The sequence below is a fragment of the Anabrus simplex genome, chromosome 4 (assembly GCF_040414725.1).
Source record: "Anabrus simplex isolate iqAnaSimp1 chromosome 4, ASM4041472v1, whole genome shotgun sequence".
Taxonomy (NCBI): Eukaryota; Metazoa; Arthropoda; class Insecta; order Orthoptera; family Tettigoniidae; genus Anabrus; species Anabrus simplex.
The window spans coordinates 60,674,694-60,697,977 of record NC_090268.1 but is presented as its reverse complement, the minus strand read 5'-3'; the positions used below and the strand labels follow the sequence as shown (position 1 = coordinate 60,697,977).

General features: G+C 37.6%; 1 protein-coding gene across 1 annotated transcript in view; it reads left to right on the top strand.

Annotated features, from left to right (window-relative positions):
- The window catches only part of LOC136872392 (beta-hexosaminidase subunit beta), a 222,251-nt gene that overhangs the window by 177,952 nt on the left and 21,015 nt on the right, over positions 1-23,284 (top strand). Inside the window, exons 4-6 of the mRNA XM_067146207.2 lie at positions 719-924; positions 7,849-7,961; positions 16,575-16,779. Coding sequence (XP_067002308.2) covers positions 719-924; positions 7,849-7,961; positions 16,575-16,779 — 524 coding nt within the window. The remainder of the gene's footprint in view (positions 1-718; positions 925-7,848; positions 7,962-16,574; positions 16,780-23,284) is intronic.

Genomic DNA, 23,284 nt, shown 5'->3' with positions numbered 1-23,284 from the left:
TGACACAAATTTTAGTACAATATATCTTCTTATATAAATTTAATGTACAGAAAAATCAATACACAATGCTTTTCAAAGAAGTATTATCTTCCTAATTCCTAATTTTCATTAACATCTCAATTAAATGTCATGAAAAAATGCAATTAAAAATTTCAAAAAATATTTTCAAAAACATTTTCTTTTGAAAACTATTTATTTGTATATAAATTAAATTTTTTTGATACCCCTACTTTTATTTAGGTGACATTCCCATGAAGTTTGGTGAAAATCCATGCATGTGTAAAAATATCTGTTTATCTCCAGACTGTCCCCTTAAATACATTCAATATAATTATTGTCCTTTAAGTCTTGGGTAGTAACCAGTTTCATTTCCTTCTCTGGAGTCTTTCATCATAAGAGTTTTTCATTTCCTTCGCCCCCCCCCCCCCACCTCCTCTTTATCCTATGCTCTTGAAATTCTACAATCCATACATCCCATTTTGTATTCATATTTCTTCTTCTGTTTAAGCCCAGACTGCTACTGTTATGAACAGTCATATCTTTTAGGTATGTCTGGTGATGTTATTGAAAATAAGATTTATATAGATTACCATAAGTTGACCAATTCCAGTAACCACATGTTAAATAATATTTGAAGGTTGTACACACAGCCATTTTGGAAAGATAATTTTGTAATGACTGCAAAATATTTCCTTTAATCAGACTCTGGTGGTTGCAGATGATTATAAACAGTACAGCCATAGTAGACTACCCTCGCTTTCCTCACCGAGGGCTACTCCTGGACACTTCAAGACACTTCTTATCAGTGAGCTCCATTTTGGAAATGCTTGATGCTATGGAGTACAACAAAATGAATGTGTTCCACTGGCACATTGTGGACGATCAGAGCTTCCCATATGAGAGTGCTCTCTTCCCAATGCTCAGGTGAGTATAACTAGTAGGCCTACAGTTTCTACAGCTATATGTATATAACTTATAGGAAATGTATGTTTAACCCTGTTACAAATCTATTAAGAAAAACTATTTTAAATAGTTTGTATTGGGTCCACCTTGTCAATACCTATACTTTTTATAATTGAAAATTATTTAGTCATTCATACATGTTTCAGGAACATTATGCATTCCCTTCATCTGTGAAGTCCAGTCAAAGCATAAAAACAATATAACATTATCTTTTGCTTAGCCCACAATTTAAGAAAGTGTATTATATCCTAATTTACCATATCAATAAATAAACAAACATTAATGAAATATTATGAAAATTGTCATTACATAAAAGTTTAATATTTTGATGATGCTGAATGAGAATACCTCAATAAATTTAAGATCTTCAAGTTTTCTTCTTTCTTTTTTTTTCTTTTTAAAATGATTAAACAATACTTTATATAATGGGTTCTCATCTATACTTCTTTCATTTAAACTTGATCCAAAGTCATTTTTTAACAAGATAAATTTCTAAACTTTATAAAACATTCATGAATTTTCCCATTTTGGCTGAATGTATTAATTCCATGTCATTAAAAATGTCTGTAAATATATGATTCTTTTCAACCATATGCTCTCCCATTGCTGAATATCTTTTATGTTTGACTGCATTAACCTGTTCTTTGTACCTTATAGTCAAACTTCTTCCAGACTGTCCTATGTATCGCTGCCTACATGTTTGACAGGTCAATTTGTAAATTCCTGACTTATTAAATATATATTTATTCTCAATTTTATTTGAACTGAAAATTATCTTATTTGTATTATCATCAGTTTTGTATGCAACATTGATGTTCCTTTTTTGAAAATTTTAGCCAGTTGATAAGAGTTCTTTAAATTGTGGGCTAAACAAAAGATAGTGTTATATTGCTTTTATTCTTTGATTGGACTTCACTGATGAAGGGAATGCATAATATTCCTGAAACATGTATGAATGAATAAATAATTTTCAATTATAAAAAGTGTGGGTAGGTATTGACAAGGTGGACCCAACACAAACTATTTTAAATAGATTTTTTAAAACAGATTTAGACAAGTCAATACAGAATCAAATCAAATACCTATTATGGTTAAGTTTAACCCTGTTATGTCGAAAATGCTCCAACATCGTGATCTGATGTCATGTTGATTTGATGGAATTATTCCAAAATACATTTATTCTAACAGTAGTAGGTATTAATAGCACCGTGTAATTACTTTAGCAATTCTTGGATAATATCACATCTATGAAGCTCCTGTCTCCAATCAAAGGCAACCAGAAACGGGCATCCCAGGGACTCTCATCTTGAGAGGGTGTGATGGGGACTGCAAGAGCTCTAACTGCTTCCACTTACTTGTGCAGGTCTTCTCACTTTCATCCATCTGACCTCTCATGAGCTACTCTTGTAATCTTCCAACGCTGATGGCATCAGGTTTGCAAGTTCTAGACAGTCCTTAATTCTCATGCCCTTTGCAGCCTTTGCCTTTCTTTTGGTGTTACCTTAATTCTTTGAAGGACTAGACATCTTCCTTTTACCCTTTTGATTAGTGTTAATAGAGGACAGTTACCCACACATACTTCTTAAAACAATCAATATACTGTATAAACTAGCAGTCCATGGCAAGGCCATACCGAGGAACTTTTTCGGAGGGGGTGAGGTTTGGGGGTGGGGGGTGGGGGGTGGGTTCCAAAACTAGACTGTAGTAACATATTTTTTATTTTCAAATGAAATAGTTTTAGAACAGAACATTTTAAAACTCAACGGGTTAAGGAGAAAGGTAAACTCATAGCCTTCTGGTGGGCAGAACATGCTTTAATATGCGCAGTGCATCACAAAGATTTCTCTTATTTGCTTAAAAATGGAGGTAACAATATCTTTCACTGCAAGTATTAAACATGTTTAGAGGTTCAATTAATTTTTCAAAATCTTCTAGCAGCTCGATTAGACAACATGAAAATATTTCTATATGTTTATAGAAATGTATTTTTACGGTATAAAATTTATTAACATAAAAACCAAACAAGCTGTATATTGCACCAAAATTAAAATTTATATTTATGTTTTCAGTAAATTTGTTAACTATATTCATAGATTAGGCATAGATATCAAGGATAATTTAATAAAAAACCACCTAATTCAATACTTTCCACGTTTAATGTGGTTATTATCTACATGATTTTATGTAGACTTATTTGGTCAGGTACATGTTTCACCCATTATTTTGGGCATCTTCAGCCTGTAAACAACCTTTAGGTCAAGGTTTGGGACCTTTTTAACCAATATAAACATACCAATATATACACTATATACAATATATACATTATATACAATATATACAAACATTAACGAACTCTTAAGATGGGTAACATAAGTTAATACAGTTAAGTTTTTTGGTCCTAATCTATCTAATATGAAAAATGTCCAAAACTAAAATTGATCTTCTTTTCGGTAAAGAGGCTTACATATCGGGGTAATATATTCATAGATGCCGACCCCGCGGTGTAGGGGTAGCGTGCCTGCCTCTTACCCGGAGGCCCCGGGTTCGATTCCCAGTCATTTCAGGAATTTTTACCTGGATATGAGGGCTGGTTCGAGGTCCACTCAGCCTACTTGATTACAATTGAAGAGCCATCTGGCAGTAAGATAGCGGCCCCAGTCTAGAAAGCCAAGAATAACGGCCGAGAGCATTCGTCGTGCTGACCACACGACCCCTCATAATCTGCAGGCCCTCGGGCTGAGCAGCGGTCGGTTGGTACGCCATGGCCATTTGGAGCTGTTGTATCATGGGGTTTGGTATATATTCATAGAGAAACATTTAAAGACGGCACAATTTTTTAGGTTAAATGCAATTGATTATTTTGCAAATGCTTGTTTTTATAATATTTCTAATTTATTGTATTTCAAAACCCATATATGCTGTTTAAAATTGTCAAGTTCACTTTTATTTCAGAGTGGGTTTGAACCCTCCTAACTTCCGCCCTGGGTACGGCCTTGGTTCATGGCCTTTGGAATAGACTTTCCCTGTCAGGATGAGCTACTGAACGGAAAGCCACAATTCATTTAGCTGTACATTCAGAAGCTTACAAGGAACTGTGCTGAGTGTAGCAGTAGACAAAAGAAAAAAGGATGAGATAAGCCCACTTCTATTGCATTTGTTTTATTTCACACTGACACAGTCAAGTCTTATTGTAACGATGAGATGTGAAAGGTCTAGGACTGGGAAGGCAGTGACTGTGGTACCTGGTGTGAAAATGGGAAACCATAGCCATCTTCAGGGCTGACGACAGTGGGGATTGAACCTACTACAGGGTGCGCACAAAGTCCATATACCCCTATATTAAATTAAGTTAAATTAAACTCAAACTGACATGATACAAAAGTACATATGCTCATTATTTATTTATTTCTACTTACATCCTTCATCGTAGGAATCTAAAACATCCGTATGTGTCCCTTCATGGTCTCTGCATAGGTGAACATGCCGCCATGTTCTGATACTTATACAGTAAAACCTCGGAATGCGAGTAACTTACGAGTGTTTTGCAAGACGAGCAAACATTTAAAATAAATTGTAACTTGATAAGCGAGTGAAGTTCCGCAATACGAGCGTCACGTGTGCCTACATTTCCCCTCCCCTCTTCGTTTGTTGAATGGATGAACGAGGTCTTTGGTTCTGTAGTAAAGAAATAACTTTCAGAAAATAATCTTCTGCTCAAAGTCTTGCTGGTTATGGACAATGCTCCTGCTCATCCTCCAGGCCTTGAGGCCTTGAGGACGACTTACTGGAGGAATTCAAGTTCGTTAAGGTTAAGTTGCTTCCTCCCAACACTACTCCAGCCTATGGATCAGCAAGTCATTTCGTACTTCAAGAAGCTATACACCAAAGCACTATTTCAGCGATGCTTTGAAGTGACCGAAGGAACAAACCTTACCCTCCGAGAGTTTGGGAGGAATCATTTCCCCAACGTGAACTGCCTGAAGATCATCGATAAAGCCTGGGATGAAGTCACCAAGAGAACTCTCACTTCCGCTTGGGGAAAGCTGTGGCCTGACTGTGTTCTTGGACGTGACCTGGAGGGGATTGTTGGTGACAATGAGCTGCCGATTGTCAATGAAATTGTGTCCTTAGGGAAGACTATGGGGCTGGAGGTGAATGATGTGGACATTCAAGAGCTGGTGGAACAACATAGCCAGGAACTGACCACCAACGAACTGATGGACCTGCATCATGAACAACAGGAGGCGGTTATGGAGATCTCGTCCGGGGAAGAGGAGGAGGAAAAGTCAATGGAATCTCTCACTTCAACTGAGATTCGGGAGAAGTGCAAAATTTGGGAAACGGTGCAAAATTTTGTACGAAAACACCACCCGAATAAGGCTGTAGCATTGCGAGCGATGAATCAGTTCAATAACAATTCAATGTCACATTTTCGTGAAATCCTTAAAAAGAGGCAAAAGCAACAGTCATTGGACATGTTCCTCATTAAAGTTGAACGGAAAGAACACAATTCCAGTCAGCCAACAGATAGCAGTGATTCCGTTAGTGAAATTCGTGCTACACAGTAACTCTTCTCATGTCATATCTCGTCTCCCTCACACCAACAATGATTCTATTGTAAGGAAAAGTGCATTTCAATTTGTTTTATGTTATACTCTTTTTTGTTTTAGAAATAGTATGCGAATAAATATTTTTGTGCTGTGGACAAATCATCCACGTTTCAATAGTTTCTTATGGGAAAACATGCTTTGATATACGAGCGCTTTGGATTACTTGAATGTTGTCGGAACGAATTATGCTCGCAATCCAAGGTTCTACTGTATTAAGAAACATCCTTGGGGTCACTGTCTGGAAAGCTTTGCGCACCACATTTTTCAGATCATCAGTTCCTCACTTGTTCCTTGATGTAACCCCAGAGTGCTTTGTTGGTTGTTGTTAGATCAGGGCTCCTTGGTGGCCTTGGAAGAGGAGCTGGATCATTGTCCAATCCACGACCAATTCAGCGATGGCCAAAGACTGCGTTCAGACGTTGTCGAACAGCCACTGCAAAGTGAGCCGTAACCCCATGATGTTGAAACCAAATAACATCTTCTTTCCATACCAAATTTCTTACTCTGTGGTAGAATCCACTAGCATGCTGTATTCTTGACTTATTTCTCTTTTAACAGTTCCATAATGCTATCGACCACTTTCAGTGTCTCTTCGTTCAGTCTGATTATCCTCCTTCAACTCCTGTTTCCTCTTGTCATGACCAGGTCTTACTCTTGGCTCATCATCATCATCATCATCATCATCTTGAAACAGCTCCAGTTTCCTAGGTACAGTGAATGAGCACTCTCCATCTACTTCTGCCCATGTAGAGGTTTTCTTCCTTAACAGCTGCAAATCCAGACCTCGTCCAGCAAGATCATTTCTAATTTGATCAGTCCATCTCTTACTTGGCCCCACTTGATCCTTCGCCTTTGATTTCCTTCTCAAAATACACTCTAGCTGTTCTTTGTGGCTCCATTATTTTGAGATTTCAGCCTGGCTTCGACACAGATCTCACTAAGGGATTTTTGCATTTGGACTAGATGGCGTATCTCATTGTTTCTTATTTTGTCCCTCCTCATTTTCCGAAGTTCTTAAGAACTTAATTTCCACCGCTTGTTGTTTGCTGTTATTTCTGTTGGTTTGGATGTAGGTTTGTAGGCTGTATATGGTAACTGGTACAAATAAAGCTCCTACAGAGTACTAATTTTGATCACAAGATGATATAACTGTGATCCATTTTGTACTCTACTAGTGATTCTGCAGATAGTCGGCTATCGGTTGTTACAACACTGCCAAAATAACAGAACTGACGGAATTGTTCCGACTTGGATCCATCTAGTGTTGTTAGTACGGATGTTCTGATGACTAACAGGCAACACTGTTGTTTTGGACTTGCTTATCTTGAGACCAAATTGCTTGAATATAGCATTCTAGTCATTCAGCTTCTGTTGTACTTTAGTCTCACTATCACCCCATGTCATCACACCATCTGCAAAGGCAAGAGTTTTAAACTCAGAGTTGTTGTTGAGTTTCTTAATTCTGTTCATTATTTCATCCATTACAACAATGAATAAAAGTGGGAATAATGCTCTATAAAGATAGAAACCGACCTGTCCCAAATCACTCCGAATATCCATCCCCTATTTGGACACAACTCTGGCAATGGTCATACAGCATTTTGCCTTTATTAATTAAAGCACATGGTAAAGATCTATTCTCAAGGCATTCCCAGATGTTTTGTCTCTGTACATTGTCATAAGTCTTCTCAATATCTAAGAAAATGATGATGACATCTTTTCCTTTTTCCCAGTGCTTCTCCATGATCAACCTTACAGAAAATATTAGATTGTTGTTGACCTACCCCTTCTAAAACCATACTGCTCCTCTTCAAGCTGTGGTTCAATGATGGTTCATAGCCTCTGTTCTATGATTCGTTCCATTATTTTGAGTCCATGTGATAGAAGAGTGATGCCCCTGTAGTTGCTGGGTTTCTGTTTATCTCTTTTCTTAAATAGAGGGATGATGACTCATTTAGTCTAGAGTTTGGGTAGTTTTTTCTTTCCAAATGGTGTTTAGGACCCTGAACCACTGCAAATCCTTATCTTTACTTATTTTAAAAGACCACCCACTCTTCTCTAATGTCTTGTTCCAGCTATCGAGTTGAACCTGAACTTTGTTTTCATCATTCCCAAAGATGACTACATTCCTTTGTTCTACTCTTGTTTATTGCTCCTTGATTAACTTGTCACTCTTGCTCTCTGTTTCCCCTTCACAATTTGATTTTGCTACGTGTATTAAAGTTTTAGTTTGACTATTTACTCATGATCTAATACTTTATTCTTCTATTTTCAGCCAAAAAGGAGCCTATAGTCCACATTTGGTTTACACTCGAGATGAAATACTGTCTATAATTGAGTATGCACGTCAACGAGGCATTCGCGTCATACCAGAATTTGATACTCCAGGTACTGCACCTAATCTGTTGATAAATGTAAAGTTATGAGCATTATTATTATTGTTGTTGTTGTTGTTATTATTATTATTACAGTAAAATCTCAACTATTCGTACACAGGTTATCTGTGTACCTTTCTAAATAATATTTTTAAATTTAACAAAAATACTAGACATTACACAGGCCTACAAAAAGAGATTCTTTTTGGTGCCTGGGATTTTGTAATTATTTTAGATATATTTGGGTCGCTGAATCTAAATATGAAATCAATTTTTCTCTACCAGCTCCATTTTTTTCATTTTCATCAGTCATCTATCAGCTGTATTTTTTTTAGATCTGTGTTGTTTTTAAGTGCAAGTTTTAACTCCATTTTGTGCAATTCTCAATCATAATATACAAGGAGTGGGTCATGGATATTTGTCCTAACATCAGTCTGACGATCAGTTAGCTCCAGAAAATCCACCAGATGGCGAAAGCATGCGCATTTGAGGGCGTAATGGTGTGTATCTCTTGTATTTTTTAACACCAGCCTCATACAGGCGTATACTTCTAACGGAAAGAAATGTACTGCTGTAGGCTTTCCAGCTCTTGCTATGAGCATTCATAAGATTAACAACATCCCGACCACCTTCGCTTTGTGGAAGTGCAATGCACTCAGTGGCTGTCCTTGGATGGTGCAATTGATATTTTGTCATTGCCACTTGCACACTCCATTCAGTTTGTTCCAGATCTGTCCTAGACCATTTCACAATTTCAAAGGAGTATGTAAGAACTGGTATTAATGGCTTTTACTTCTTGTTGGTATCTAGAAAAGACTTTAAAATAGCTTCCACCCAAGCACTGAACTTTTTTGGAAGGTTATTCTTAATACGAGTGTGGCTGATACCACACAGCTGATGAAAGCCAAGTCTTTGCATGTCACCCTTTCATTCAAACACTCTGAGAGTTCTTCTAGACCTACATCAAAGCCCTCTGCTATATCGAGCTTCCCTCATGTCAGAACAACTACCTTACATTTGTCAAGTCCATAGCTATAAATACGAGAGGTCTGAGAGCTCCTGCAGTTGCTTCTGTGTGCCAGTAAATCCACGTATAGTCTGTGAGAAATGTTTTGCTTCATCTCACTGGTGTGCACTGCAAACCCTATTCCACTTCTGTTTAACAGTTTGGAAAATGGATTCAAAGACAGAACCACGGTGGGCTGAAAGATAATAATGTTGTTATTTTTACGTCCCACTAAATACCTTTTTCAGTTTGCAGAGATACAGAGGTGCCAGAATTTTGTCCCACAGGAGTTCTTTAATGTGCCAGTAAATCTACCGACATGAGGCTGATGTATTTGAGCACCTTTAAATACCACCAGACTGAGCCAGGATCAAATCTGCCATGTTGGGCTCAAAAGGCCAGTGCTCTACTCTCTGAGCTACTCAGCCCACCTGGGCTGAAAGAGTCTTCATGAAAGATTCCCTACTTTATCTGAATTGAGCAAGACATGATAGCAGACTTTCAAGTGAAGCTTTATGTTCCATCTTTGCACTGTAGACTGTAAACAGTGGATGATGAAAAGATCAAACTTGCATAGATTTTCAAGATCTCAATGAAATATGAATACTGCTCAGAGTCATAGATCTTTTTATAATCAATGTAGGCCATGTATACATTTCTTTTTCCCTTCATAGCCAAATTCACAGTAATCAAATCAATTACTACCTGATCCTTACAGCCTTGAGTCATCCTTCGGCATCCTTTTTGTTCCTCAGCGAGTATTCCATTCTGTTTACAATGCCTATAGACACACTCTGCTCTGAAAATGTAAGATTTTTCTAAATGCTTTGGCTATAACTTATTGTGCACTTATGAATTTTTTGTACCAATAATTTTGTACTGAATCGGGCCCAGATGCTTTCCAGTTCTCTGCCTTGATTTCTTCTACCATGGCATTAGGACTTCTCATTTTGTTTATGGCTGATTTAGCATACTTTGTTTCATCTTTCAACCATTCAGCCTGCAAGTTATGATCTTTGGGTGCTTCTCAAATGTTAGTGCAGAAATCTGTTGCCTTCTTGATTTATGGAGTTTCATTCTAGGCTACTGGTTCCAATTTTTGCAGGTTACGATGGAATCGCTTTTGATTAATGGAAAATTCTCAGTTCTGACCCTTTCTCTTTTGGCTTTCTTTTTGTCCTACTATGTTCATCGATCGTTTCCATCAGCATATCTTGATCCAGTTCTTCCATTATCCTTGGTTGCATTATTCATGCTATATTTTGTTGCTATCTATCTCCTCGTTTGAACTGTGTAACTTGTCCAAGTTCTTTGCAATCACTTTTGCCACTGTGATGGCTGTACTGAGTACTAATTAACCCTTGTGTATTGTGACTTCTAATTGCTTGGATGGCAGCCAACACAGTGCAATACATCACCAGGTGAACATATTCAATGTTTTATATTTCCTCTAAAGCTGCAGGGATCACTTTGTTACTGAGAGGTTTCACAATTATCCCTTTCAGACCGTGTACACACAATTGTGCGGGTTCGTATTTTATTTATGTCTGAGCTTATTTGACGTTTTCTTGGCGCTAGACCAGACTGCAGTGCTTGTGTGGGACACGTAGCATGTACTTCAGCTGTTTTTATTTAGTACTTGACCACCAGGGGGAAGGAAGAAGAGTTTAAAAATACAGTTCATTAGCAATATGGCGGGAAGCAGTAATGCCTAAAGTAAGTATTTATTTATTGCATTCATATTAATCTAGAAGTTTTACTGAATATCAGAATATAATCTATGAAGTGTGTAGATTGTGTAGCAAACGAAAATTGTGAACTTTCAACATCGTACGTAATACCATGAGGTTTTGAATGTTGATACGCACAAATGTGCGGGCTAGGTTTCCTTACAGCCAATGCATGCAGGAGTGCTGGGTGCTGTCGCAAAAAGGACTGAGAAAGAAATCTCGTACTCTACATGAGAAATGTAATGTATAAGATTTTAACTGTTTAAAATCGTTCCACACTGTAAAATAGAACATTTGATCATGTATATGTGCATATTCACATGTACTGAGATGAATTTTTTAAATTTTTTATTTTTTGCAAGTAGTGAATGAAGTCCTGACACGCACAATTGTGTGGGTTCTGTTTTTCAGCCGATAGTTCTTATTTTGTAAAATAAACTGTAAAAACATGTATTTGAGAGCATTTTAGTAAGTTTTTGACGTTTTGACACCTCCAGATTTCATTCAGGTCTGACGACAAGCTGCTGCTGCCAAAAGGGCAGTAATGTCAAAACTCCTCCTCAATGTAGAAAATGTAACGTTTACTTGTGTTTGAACGAAGATTTAATTGTTTAAAATTATTCCCCACTGGAAAATAGAACACTTGATCATGTACATATGTATATTCACATGCTTTGAGGTAATTTTTTATTTTTTGCAAGTAGTGAATGAAGTCCTGACACGCACAATTGTGTGGGTTCTGTTTTTCAGCCGATAGTTCTTATTTTGTAAAATAAACTGTAAAAACATGTATTTGAGAGCATTTTAGTAAGTTTTTGACGTTTTGACACCTCCAGATTTCATTCAGGTCTGACGACAAGCTGCTGCTGCCAAAAGGGCAGTAATGTCAAAACTCCTCCTCAATGTAGAAAATGTAACGTTTACTTGTGTTTGAACGAAGATTTAATTGTTTAAAATTATTCCCCACTGGAAAATAGAACACTTGATCATGTACATATGTATATTCACATGCTTTGAGGTAATTTTTCTTTTTTGTAAGTAGTGAAGTAAGTCCTGACACGCACAATTGTGCGGGTGCTTTTTTTCAGATGTTAATTTTTATTTTGTAGAATAAACTAAAAATATATGTATTTAAGAGCATTTTAGTCAGTTTTTGACGTACAAACAAAAATTCACACCGCCAGTTTTCTTTCAGGTCTGAAAGGGTTATATTGAATCTGATTGAAGTGTTAACCTTCAGTATCTTGTGCCGGGGACATGGGTCACTGCCATAAAACTCTTCCATTGCTTGCTGGAAATAGAGAACTGACTGATGGCACATAGATGTATACTGTGAATTTTGATGTGAACGAGTTCATAACTGAGGTTCTCTTTCTAAATGCTCTTGGTCATACATTACTTCTTCACTATGTATTCTTCCTGTCACTGTCAGCAATTGGTCATCACTATCTTCAAGCTGGAGTTGTTCTACCACTTCTCGTTTTATCCGTATGACCTCCGCAGTTGATAATTTTTTTTTTTACAATTACTCTCTATTCATTCATATCCTAAAGGCAAGGCCTTGTCGCTGCAACCACATTTGTCTCTCATCTGCTGAGTATTTCAGATCAACATATTTTTTCAAATTCAGCCTGTCCATCACGGAATCCAGATACTTCTTCCTCGGTCTTCCTCTCCCCTTCTTACCTAGAACTTCTCCTTCCACTAAATTTTGCTCCATGAAATGTTCTGACAAGTGTGAGTATCTCTCAATGAATTTCTGTCTCAACAATTTCCTGTATGTGGTCATCTTAGATTCTACTTTTGTACCAGTATAGTAGAGACACATAACTTCCTTACTCATATCAGCAGACCATTTGATATGTCTTCTTGGTAGTCCTGCGGCAGTGACTGTCTGTTGAGATCTTGACAAAACATTTGCTGAGACATAGTGTGACATAGATGCAGTGATATAGCAAAATAAAACTACTACTCTCACCAACAACTTACATATATTTTTACTTAACACACAAACAGTAAAGCACATAGAAATACGTTCACAGTAAATTGTGATTGATCTGCCTCACGGTATCGATACGACAGAATTATTACAACTCGCTACATAACATCAATTGAACTCGCTGAATTCCAACTACAACTGACTCACTCGGTTAGTAGCTAGAAACACCTTGAATACTATACAGATGTCCTTGGTACAGGTTCCAGACTTCGCTTAAGTCAACACAGATACAACTGGAATTTTCCTGAGCACATGAGACACACAAAAGATTATTTGCAAGTGATAAGCATGACATAACCTCAATCCACAGTTCTCGAGATAACATATCCTGAACAACTAAGAACACATAAAAGATAATTTATATGTGATAAACATAGCCTCTAACATATGAAAAATTGTTTTCAGTTATACATCCATAACTTAAATTGTATCCAGCTCGGAGATGAGGGGTGTTGCGTACATTTGTTGGTGGTATATTTTGAACCCAGCCAAGAGGCCACACTTCCCTTCTCGATCATTGGATGCTTGTGTGTTGCTTCATCTCAGGTCCAGCTCCAGTAGGAGCACGCTTCACAGGCAATAGCATTTCATTCACATTTCTCGATCTTTCATTATAATCATTAAAATGGGGTTGAAGTTCTTTTCTGTCTACCCTAATAAAAGACAATGAAACAAGCCGCCCCTAACCTGGGGAAAAGATGCTCTTACAGCCACCTCTAACTTGGAGGATAGACACTCCAAATATGTTTTCCAGATGCTCCTAACATGGAGAACTGATACTGAGGAACCCATCAGCCGCTCATCTGGAGATCCGACGCTAATCAGCCCCAATGATGACAGATTCAGGTATTTCCTCCCCACAGTCTTAACTGTAGGGTTTTAACACGCACATAATTGCGTTGCTTCATCTAGGTTGAGCTGCTGGGCATCTGAACTACTGTTCCTGACACACCAAAAAGCGGTTGAAAGCTTATCCCACTTTCCATCAGACCCCTCCTGTATCAGCCATCAATAAGACATTGTTCATTCCCCACTAGACATACATATTCAGACAAAGTACAAGTAGGGATTTTCCCTTTGTTAAGCCTAAGACCAATTGCTTTTACTCAGAGTATTGCTTGTAAAATTTAAACTATGGAATCAAAATGCGTAAAATATATGATGAGTTCTTGAAAAAGATCAGTGTAAAAATACAAGGATAATGTTACAAATTAGAGCCAAAATCACAATTTTCAAAATAAAATTTTAGCTGTGATGTACGTAGTAAATGGGAATTTCCAAACTGGTGATGTTTGGAACAGTGCAGTCAGGTTGGTGATCAATTCAAAAATAATTTTCCGCTCTATATCAATATATATATAGTGGCTTTTAGTACTGTACTTCTCACTCCCAATGGAAACATCGTAAATGTGATCTAATGTGTGGTTATGTTGTCAAGATTCAAGTTAAGGCATCAAAGTTAATACTGTACAAACTCTTTAAACAGAATGTGGACGATAATGAATTTAGTCACATATTAATTTAATAAACACTCTAAATCCACCACAACATATGAATGAAAACTTATAGTCCGTACATTGTATCCATGGGTATGGCAGCCGCAGGTTATGTATGTAAACAAAGTTCAAGCAGAGAAAATATTATCCAAAATGTATCAATAACTCATACACATTCACTGTTGTGCAACATTATTGCCAAAACAGCATCGTAAAACATTTATAATAAATAAAATTTTCACATTAGGTGCAAATAACTAAAATTTCAAAAGTTGTTGTTGTTTGATTTTTGTAGCATCTGAATCAAGTAATACAGTGCTGGAAAAGTGTAAGAAAGGACCAAGGGACCTACCTTCACCACCACTAAAGACAATATCTAATTTAATCCTAATCTAAAATGAGGATGCAACTAATGGCAACATGAGAAACATGTCATTCTCACGTACAGAGTTTAATTTTAGTGATAAATCATGACTATCTTATGTATTATAATTTCATCAGCAGAACTGACAGAGTGGAACATGGAATATCATTAAAGAAACTGGAGGGAATAGGATTGGACATAAGGGTTATATGTTGGATAAGAACATTTCTAAATTCAAGGGTTCAGAAAGTCAAAGTAGGAAATCATGTATTACAGGAAGAGAAAGTGTGGAAAGGAATCCCTCAGGGTAGTATAATTGATCCATTACTTTTCTTAAAATATGCAAATGATTTAGGGAACAATATAACATCAAAAATAAGATTGTATGCAGAAGACATAATTGTTTATAGGGAAATAAATAACATAGAGAATTGTACAGAATTACAAAGGGAACTTGAATGTATCCAATAATGGATTGAAAAGAATAACATGAAGGTTAATGGAGGCAAATCAACTGCCTCAACATTTGCAAACAGGAGCTTAAAAACTAAATTTAAATATACTTTGGAGGGAATATGATTGGACATAAGGGTTATACATTGGATAAGAACATTTCTAAATTCAAGGGTTTAGAAAGTCAAAGTAGAAGATCATGTATTACAGGAAGAGAAAGTGTGGAAGGGAATCCCTCAGGGTAGTATAATTGATCCGTTACTTTTCTTAATATATGCAAATGATTTAGGGAACACACTGAGGTGGGAGATTTGAAAGTAATTTGCACTGGAAGGGTCGGTCATGTTGATGACATTGTTGGGAAAGAATACAGATCGTTACATGTCATAATGAGGCTACTTAAAGAATGCAACAAAGAAATAAAGAGAAGAGTTACTTAAACATGGTTTGTCCATTATTGGAATATGCAAATAGTGCTTGGGATCTTTACCAGGAATACCTAATAAAAGAAACAGATGGTGTGCGGAGGAAAGCAGCAAGATTTGTAACAAGGGATTTCAGGAGAAAAAGGTAGTATATCAGAAATGTTAGAGAAACTTGGGTGGGAAGCTTAAGTAAAAAAAAGGGAGAAAACTAGACTTATACGATTATAGAGAGCTTATACAGGAGAGGAAGCATGGGGGGAAATTCGTGAGAGGCTTCAGTTGGAAAATAATTATATCAGTAGGGCTGACCACAATTATAAAATTAGACGGGATTTTAGCAGAAGCGACTGGGGTAAATTTTCATTCATTGGCAAGGGTGTGAAGGAGTGGAACAGTTTACCAGGGGAAGTGCTCGATCCTTTTCCAAAATCTGTACAAATATTCAAGAAAAGAATAAACAGCAACAGAGAAAAGAAATGTTGGAGGGCATTCAACCTGTGCAGGTTATTGTAAATAAAGAATTTTTGTGAATAAATGAATTCCATCCGCTTGTCTATGGAGATTGGACAGCCAAAGTACGGGACTGCCTGTAGGGGTGACATACGGTGGAGACTTCGAGGGTCCTGGGACCACTACAGTAGCTGTGAAGGCCCTTCAGGAACTTTGAAAAGCGGTGGCAAAAAGGGCTCTGGTTAAGACACAGCAGGTCATTATGCATGTTAGGTATCAAAATGGGTAAAAAAAAAAAAAGAATGTAAATTTAAATCTTATAGCAGTTGTATAGTATTATTTGAAGTGATTCCACATACTGTATATGAGTTGATTATGTGTCTTAAGTACAGAAGATATTATGAGTAGAATTTTGAAAATAATGTAAATTTAATTTATTAAGGATGAGCTGTGTGTTTAAAAGACAAATTGTTAGTGTAAATTGTATGATACTGTATTTGAGGAAAATGTCTTCTCTTCTTTTTAATTTAAAATTTAATGCTGATGATGCATTTTTGTGTTTCATTTGCCACTGACGTAGACACCTCATTTGCAAAAAAATTATTTTGATTTGATTTTTATTTTATTTTTCCAAGAATTAATTAATAATGTTTCTCAGAATGTACCTGAGACTTAAAACTTTTTTTTTTTTTTTTTTTTCCAGGTCACACCAGATCATGGGGAGAAGGCATACCTGATGTCCTTACCCCGTGTTATGATGGAGATGAGCCGGATGGCACTTTTGGGCCTATCAACCCTATCCAAAATATAACATACGATTTTCTGCATCTCTTTTTCACAGAGGTAGTGGAACTGTTTTCTGACCAGTATGTGCATCTAGGAGGTGATGAAGTCAACTTTGAATGCTGGTATGTATGAATTTTGTAAATACTGTAATCTGATCATCAACTTAATTTACACTCAATGATAAATAAAGTAATGTACTCAGGAAGAAACACTGGATTGTTACAAAATAGGTTGTGGCGGCGGTTTTAAATCGCAAACATAAAATGATGGGAATAAAACGGTAAACTTACCAATATACACAAAATCAAACCATACACGACGTAAAACTTAACTTACAGGTAGTTTAAACAACAACTAGGGAAAGGACGTGGAAGTGGCAGGAGCCCTATTAAGGTCCGTGGGAAAGTATAATGTTATGGGGAAGAAAACGTTCTCGATAATCACCCTCAAACTATTAATTAACAAATGAAAAAAATACAAAATCAAATAAAACAAAACAAACAAATGACATAACCAATGACAATTAAGCACATTTAAAACCAAGAATATTTAAATAAATTTATAAAACACGAACGGTAATCTTTCGATGATATGGATTAAACTTTAACATAGAAGTTGACACAGAATGATGGGAGGCAATTTCAAAAGAAAACAAATCTTTACACATGATTGGTAACATCGTTAATTAAGAAAAGGAAGTTAAATTTACATTTAGTTACAAATACTGAACAAATAAAGAGAATTGCCTCCAAACACAAGGATGCTATGACTGTCCATCGAGGCACAGTCTTTCAAAAACTTAAAATTGGTGAATGTGAAAGTCTAGGGAGAAACTCCAATACGCAAAACAAAATTTTACATTACCACGGAAAGTTACGTTAAATGAGAAAAGGCTGAAACACAAGAAATAATTCAATAAAATCAAAGACTAAAGCGCTTACAGTGAGAGGCCGGCAACCCCAGAAGGCTGGAGTACCGAGACGGGATGGACGCAGAGTGCATCCGGCTGCTAAGGTGATCAGTATTCAAAGACGTGGACAATTGCCTCGCTGTCACGAGGAGCCCTAAACCAGAAATCATGCGATCACAAGGGAACCAATAAAAACACCGAATTTCCCCAGATCTCCATATTCACCAATGGAAAAGGTCGTTATTCCGACCAATTATAATACACCTCGTTACATGGGCAAGTTCTAGAGAGTTTATTGCAAAACATTTAGAAATTTCATTATTAAAAATTTCCATGTGCCAGTACAAGCTGCCACTACAGTTTGGTACTGCACACCGTTTCAACATATTACAAAATACACATTTTGTTCAGTATCAAGCAAACATAAGTCCAAATAAAATTTTACATTCTTCATAATAATGTCTTTCTTGATGTTTCCAAAATTAAATAAAATATACTACAATAAATTTTAGAACACAAATAAATTTCTCCATCCTCTCTTGATGACTGTTCAAACACAGGTCACACAGGTCACGCAGATAGATAGCAGGTAGGTAAGTAAATGATTACAGTTGTAAAATAAACACAGAGTCCTGCCTCCAGAGTGCATTAGAAGGTGTCGCCTATTGCCCTATATCAGGCCTGTATAACAAAAGGCCCACAGGCTGCATGCGCCCACAATGCTCTTTGTTTTGGCCCACCTGCCGGATTGAAATAATGGACTCACATGGGGGAATATGAAATTGGATGATTTTCCCTAACATTGAATTACATTTTTACTTAGACTCTGAATGTTTATGTTCATATATGATTAATGTCACAATGATGTATAAACTCTACAATAAATTTTGTACTGGTATTTAAATAATGTTATTTGCTTTACGTCCTCTAACTACTTTTATGCTTTTCAGAGATGCCAGGGTGCTGGAATTTTGTCTCGCAGGAGTTTTTTTACATGCTAGTAAATCTACCAACATGAGGCTGAGGTATTTGAGCACCTTCAAATACTACAGGGCTGAGCCAGGATCGAACCTACCAAGTTGGGGTCAGAAGGCCAGCGCCTCAACCGCCTGAGCCAATTTCGTATTTAATAACAAATTATTACAATCGCTTTGAGCTTTTGTTAGCGCAAGTCTTGCTGTGGAGAGTGGTCATGATCTTGAATAGAACTAAACAGCGTTCATCTTTAAGGGATATCAATTTAGAGACCATATTAAGAACAACCACTTCAAACATGAGACTAAACTTTGATGAAAGAGTAGCAACAAGAGAATGCAATATGTCATTTTGAACTGTTAAGAATAAATGTGATATTCTCAATAAAACTATTAGTAAACTTAGTTATTACATTTAAATGTTTTTATTTTTTTAGTAAGATTTTGCAGCTATATCTGTTTCTAAATAATTTAATTGCAGTTGAAACTAAGATATTCCTCTCCAGCATGTGTCTCTGGACACCATTCTTCCAAAGTCCCAGTCCATGTTCTATAAAATACATGCTAAAGAACCTGAATAATGCATTTATATCTCTCTTTAGTATGTTTGTAACTCCCTGGCAGGAGGAAGCAGCCAAATGAAATGTGTTCGTAAATGCCAGTTTCGAGATTTAGATGTTCTGGTGGAGTAGTTTAAACAAGCTTAGAATATTCCTATTGATAGAACAGTGATTTGGGCCAAGGCATCACATTTAGCTGCCAAAATGGGATTATGTCATTTCAGGGCATCTAATGGATGGCTGAAGGTTTAAAAAAAAAATAAAAAAAAGGAATAAACTTTCACAAAATCCATATATTGGGAGGCTGCCAGTGTCAGTATCGATACTGTTCAGACTTGGAGAGATACATCATTGTCGTCGGCAGTAACTCAATCCGAGTATACGAGGACGGTTTGAAAAGTTCTCGGAATCACCGCTAGATGTCTGTGCTAGAGCAACGAGGTTCCCGCGCAATAATCACACATCCTTTGTGAGTGAACACGTGGCGTGTCAGTGCTCTAGCTGCAGGAGTGTGGTAGTGACGACTCTTTGTTGTTGTTCCCGCGTAGTGATTTGTGACATTGGAAAAACTGAGATTCGAGTAGTGATTAAATACTTTGTAAAGAAAGGTATGAAAGCAAAGGAAATTCATGCTGACTTTCAGAACACACTGGGGGACTCTGCTCCTTCATTTTCAACTTTTGCCAAGTGAACCAGCGAGTTTAAATTTGGTTGGGAGAGCTTGGATGATGATCCACGTAGTGGACGGCCAAAAAGTGTTACGACCCCAGAATTTATCGCAAAAGTGCATAAAATGGTCATGGAGGATCGTCGCCTGAAAGTGCGGGAGATTGCTGAAGCTGTAGGGATGTCTTCTGAACGGGTATATTATATTTTAACCGAAGAATTGGGTATGAAAAAAATTATCCGCAAGATGGGTGCCGCGGCTCTTGACATTGGACAATAAACGCACCAGATTGGAAATGTCCAAACAAAGTCGGGTCCGTTTTCAGTGCAACCAACAAGATTTTTTGCGCCGGTTTGTGACTACAGATGAAACTTGGGTCCACTACTATACCCCAGAGACAAAACAGCAGTCAAAGCAGTGGAAACATGCTGATTCACCACCACCAAAGAAAGCAAAGGCAGTGCGTTCCGCTGGAAAGGCCATGGCCTCAGTTTTCTGGGATGCAAAAGGCATTCTGCTGATAGATTATCTTCCTACTGGCCAAACAATTACGGGGCAATACTATGCAAACCTTCTAGACCAACTACAGGAATGGATACGTGAAACAAGGCCTAGTTTGGCAAGGAAAAAAGTCATCGTTCATCAGGACAACGCTCCACCGCACACAAGTGTTATTGCCATGGCCAAACTTCATGAACTGGGGTACGAATTATTGCCAAATCCACCTTATTCACCTGATTTGGCACCATCAGACTTTCATCTATTCCCCAAGCTGAAAATTTTCCTCGGTGGACAGAGATTTTCTACAAGGGAAGAACTGACAGCCGAATTGGAGAGATATTTTGCAGGCCTGGAGGAATATCATTTTCGAGATGGGATCAACGCACTGGAACATCGCTGGATCAAATGCGTTAGTCTACAGGGAGACTATGTTGAAAAATAAAAGCAGTTCCACCGAGGTAAGATACTTAATTCTAGTATATTCCGAGAACTTTTCAAAGAACCTACGTATGTAAGTTCTTCCTGCATAAAATGAGCAGTTCAACTCAGTTTATGGATGTGTTTGCGATGACTGAACAGACCATTCTTGGCATAAAACATACGCCTACACAGATCACACTGAATGGATGCAGGAGGGCAGGGTTGTAATTGATGTAGCTTTCTTGCTTGTCGCTTGGCCTCTTGATGTCTGTGGTGTTCTCTTCCAAACAAGCTGATAGCGGTGGATGTAGTGTTTCGCCACAGCGAACGGTCCACAGCATATTCTTCCCATGCCTGTATATTTATACCAGTTGTCTTCATGATGTGTTTCGGCTGGTCCTTAAAACACTTAAGAGGGACTCCATGAGGTCTATTGCCGGAGTAAAGTTCACCATAAAGAATTTGGCGGGGAAGCCTGGTATCACTCACACGGTGAACATGGCCTAAACCATCTCAGTTGATGAGTGATGATTATTGCCTCAATGCTATTTAGCTGCGCTTTGTCGAGAACTGCAGTGTTGGTCACATAATCCTCCCACTTAATATTCAAGATATATCTCATTTTCTGTTGGTGGAAGCGCTCAAGTTTTTTGATATTACGGCCATAGTGTCCAAGTTTCACAGCCATACAGTAGCGTGGAAATGACAACAGCTTTGTACCCCATGAGTTTGGTATGCAGTTTTAGGTCATTATTCATGAAGACTCTGTGCATTAACCGTCCGAATGCTGCATGAGCAGCCCCAATTCTTTTATCAACATTTTGTTCGCAGGTACACCATTAAGATAAGATGCTTCCAAGATATGAAAAGTGGTCAACCTGCTCCAGTGTTGTGTCTAAGATGGAAATACTGAATTCAGGAAGTGTTAATCCTGGGACAGGTTGTGCAAGTACCTTCATTTTTTTGCATTAATGGCAAGACCAAAGCGATCACATGCAGTTTTAAAGCAGTTTACTGACTGTTGTAGTTCTGCAGGTGTTGGAGCAAGAGATGGGGTATCATCAACATACTGCAGTTCTGTCACCTGGGTAACCAAAGTATGTCTTTGTGAGCGAAGTCTTGCCAGATTGAAAAGGCCTCCATCAAAACGAAATTTAATCTTGCTGATGCTTGTTGTTTTAAAGGGCCTAACATCGTAGGTCATCGGCCCAAATTTAATCTTCATGCCTAAGTTGTTTGCAGATGATTCATGCAGCATGGCAGCCATGTACAGTGCAAAGAGTGTAGGAGCAAGCACACAGCCTTGTTTCAATCCATGAGTGATTGGGAACGAATCTGATACTGAGTTACCATGAAGAACCTGTCCAGACATACCATTATGAATAGCTTGAACCAATTCCACATAACATTCAGGACATCCAAAATATCTCAATACTTTCCACATAACAGACCTTGGTTCTGAATCAAAGGCTTTTTCCAGATCATAGAAAACTAAATAAAGAGGCTGCCGTTGCTCTCTGCATTTTTCCTGGAGTTGTCTAGCACAGATCATATTTGTTGTGCCTCTGGAGGTTCAGAAACCACACTGAGACTCAGGCAAAATCCCCGCTGAGATAACTTGGAGCCGGTTTAATAGAATTCTTGCGAGAATTTCACCTGCAATTGACAAGAGCAACATATCACGATAGTTCCCACATACACTACGATCGCCTTTCTTGAAGATAGTGATGATTGTAGCATTTTTCAAGTCGTCAGGTACTTCTCGAGTTTCTCAAATCAAGAGGATGAGTGTGAAAAGTCTAGTCTTCAAGAGCATGCCTCCATTTTGTATCAGTTCCAGAGGGATGTTATCAGGACCAGGAGCCTTTCTTGGTTTTAGTTGATTGAGTGCTTTGGTGAAATCTCTGCATGTAGGTGGAACTGCCATCCATGGTTGTTGGGGCTGCTGGGGGACCTTACAAAGAAAGTCCTCAGTGACATTGGAGGCACAATTTAGAAACGCAGAGAAATGTTCCTTCCAACACTCTAAAATTTCTCCATGATCAGTTAAAATGATGGAGTTGTCAGCAGTCTTCAATGACCCCGATAAAGATCGAATTGGACCATATATCTCCTTTATGCCACCATAGAAGTTCTGCAGATCATGGGCATCAGATAATCTTTGCAGTTCAAGAGGGATACAACACTGCCGGAAATCTTACAGGTCTATAGTCCTCATGATGTTTCTATTGAAGATGAAGCAGGGCTATTTTTCCAGCTCCTTTCTGATAAAATGTACGCGTTAAAGATTGAGAAACGCCATGGAGGTAAACTTAGTAGAGACTAATGGTGCTATTTACTTTGCTGCAATGAGAGTAGTATGGTGAAATTGATGCCGCTCATAATAAGGAAGTGGAAGAATCCGCAAAATTTTAAGAATGTACCTACCCTCCCATGCCAGTACATAGCAAATATCAATGCTTGGATGATGTCATCAATTTTTAAGAAATTCTTGCAATCACTTGATGCCAGAATGGGTGTGCGACAGAGGAAAATCGTATTGTTCATTGACTGATGTACTATGCACCCAATTGATACATCTTATTTGAGAAATGT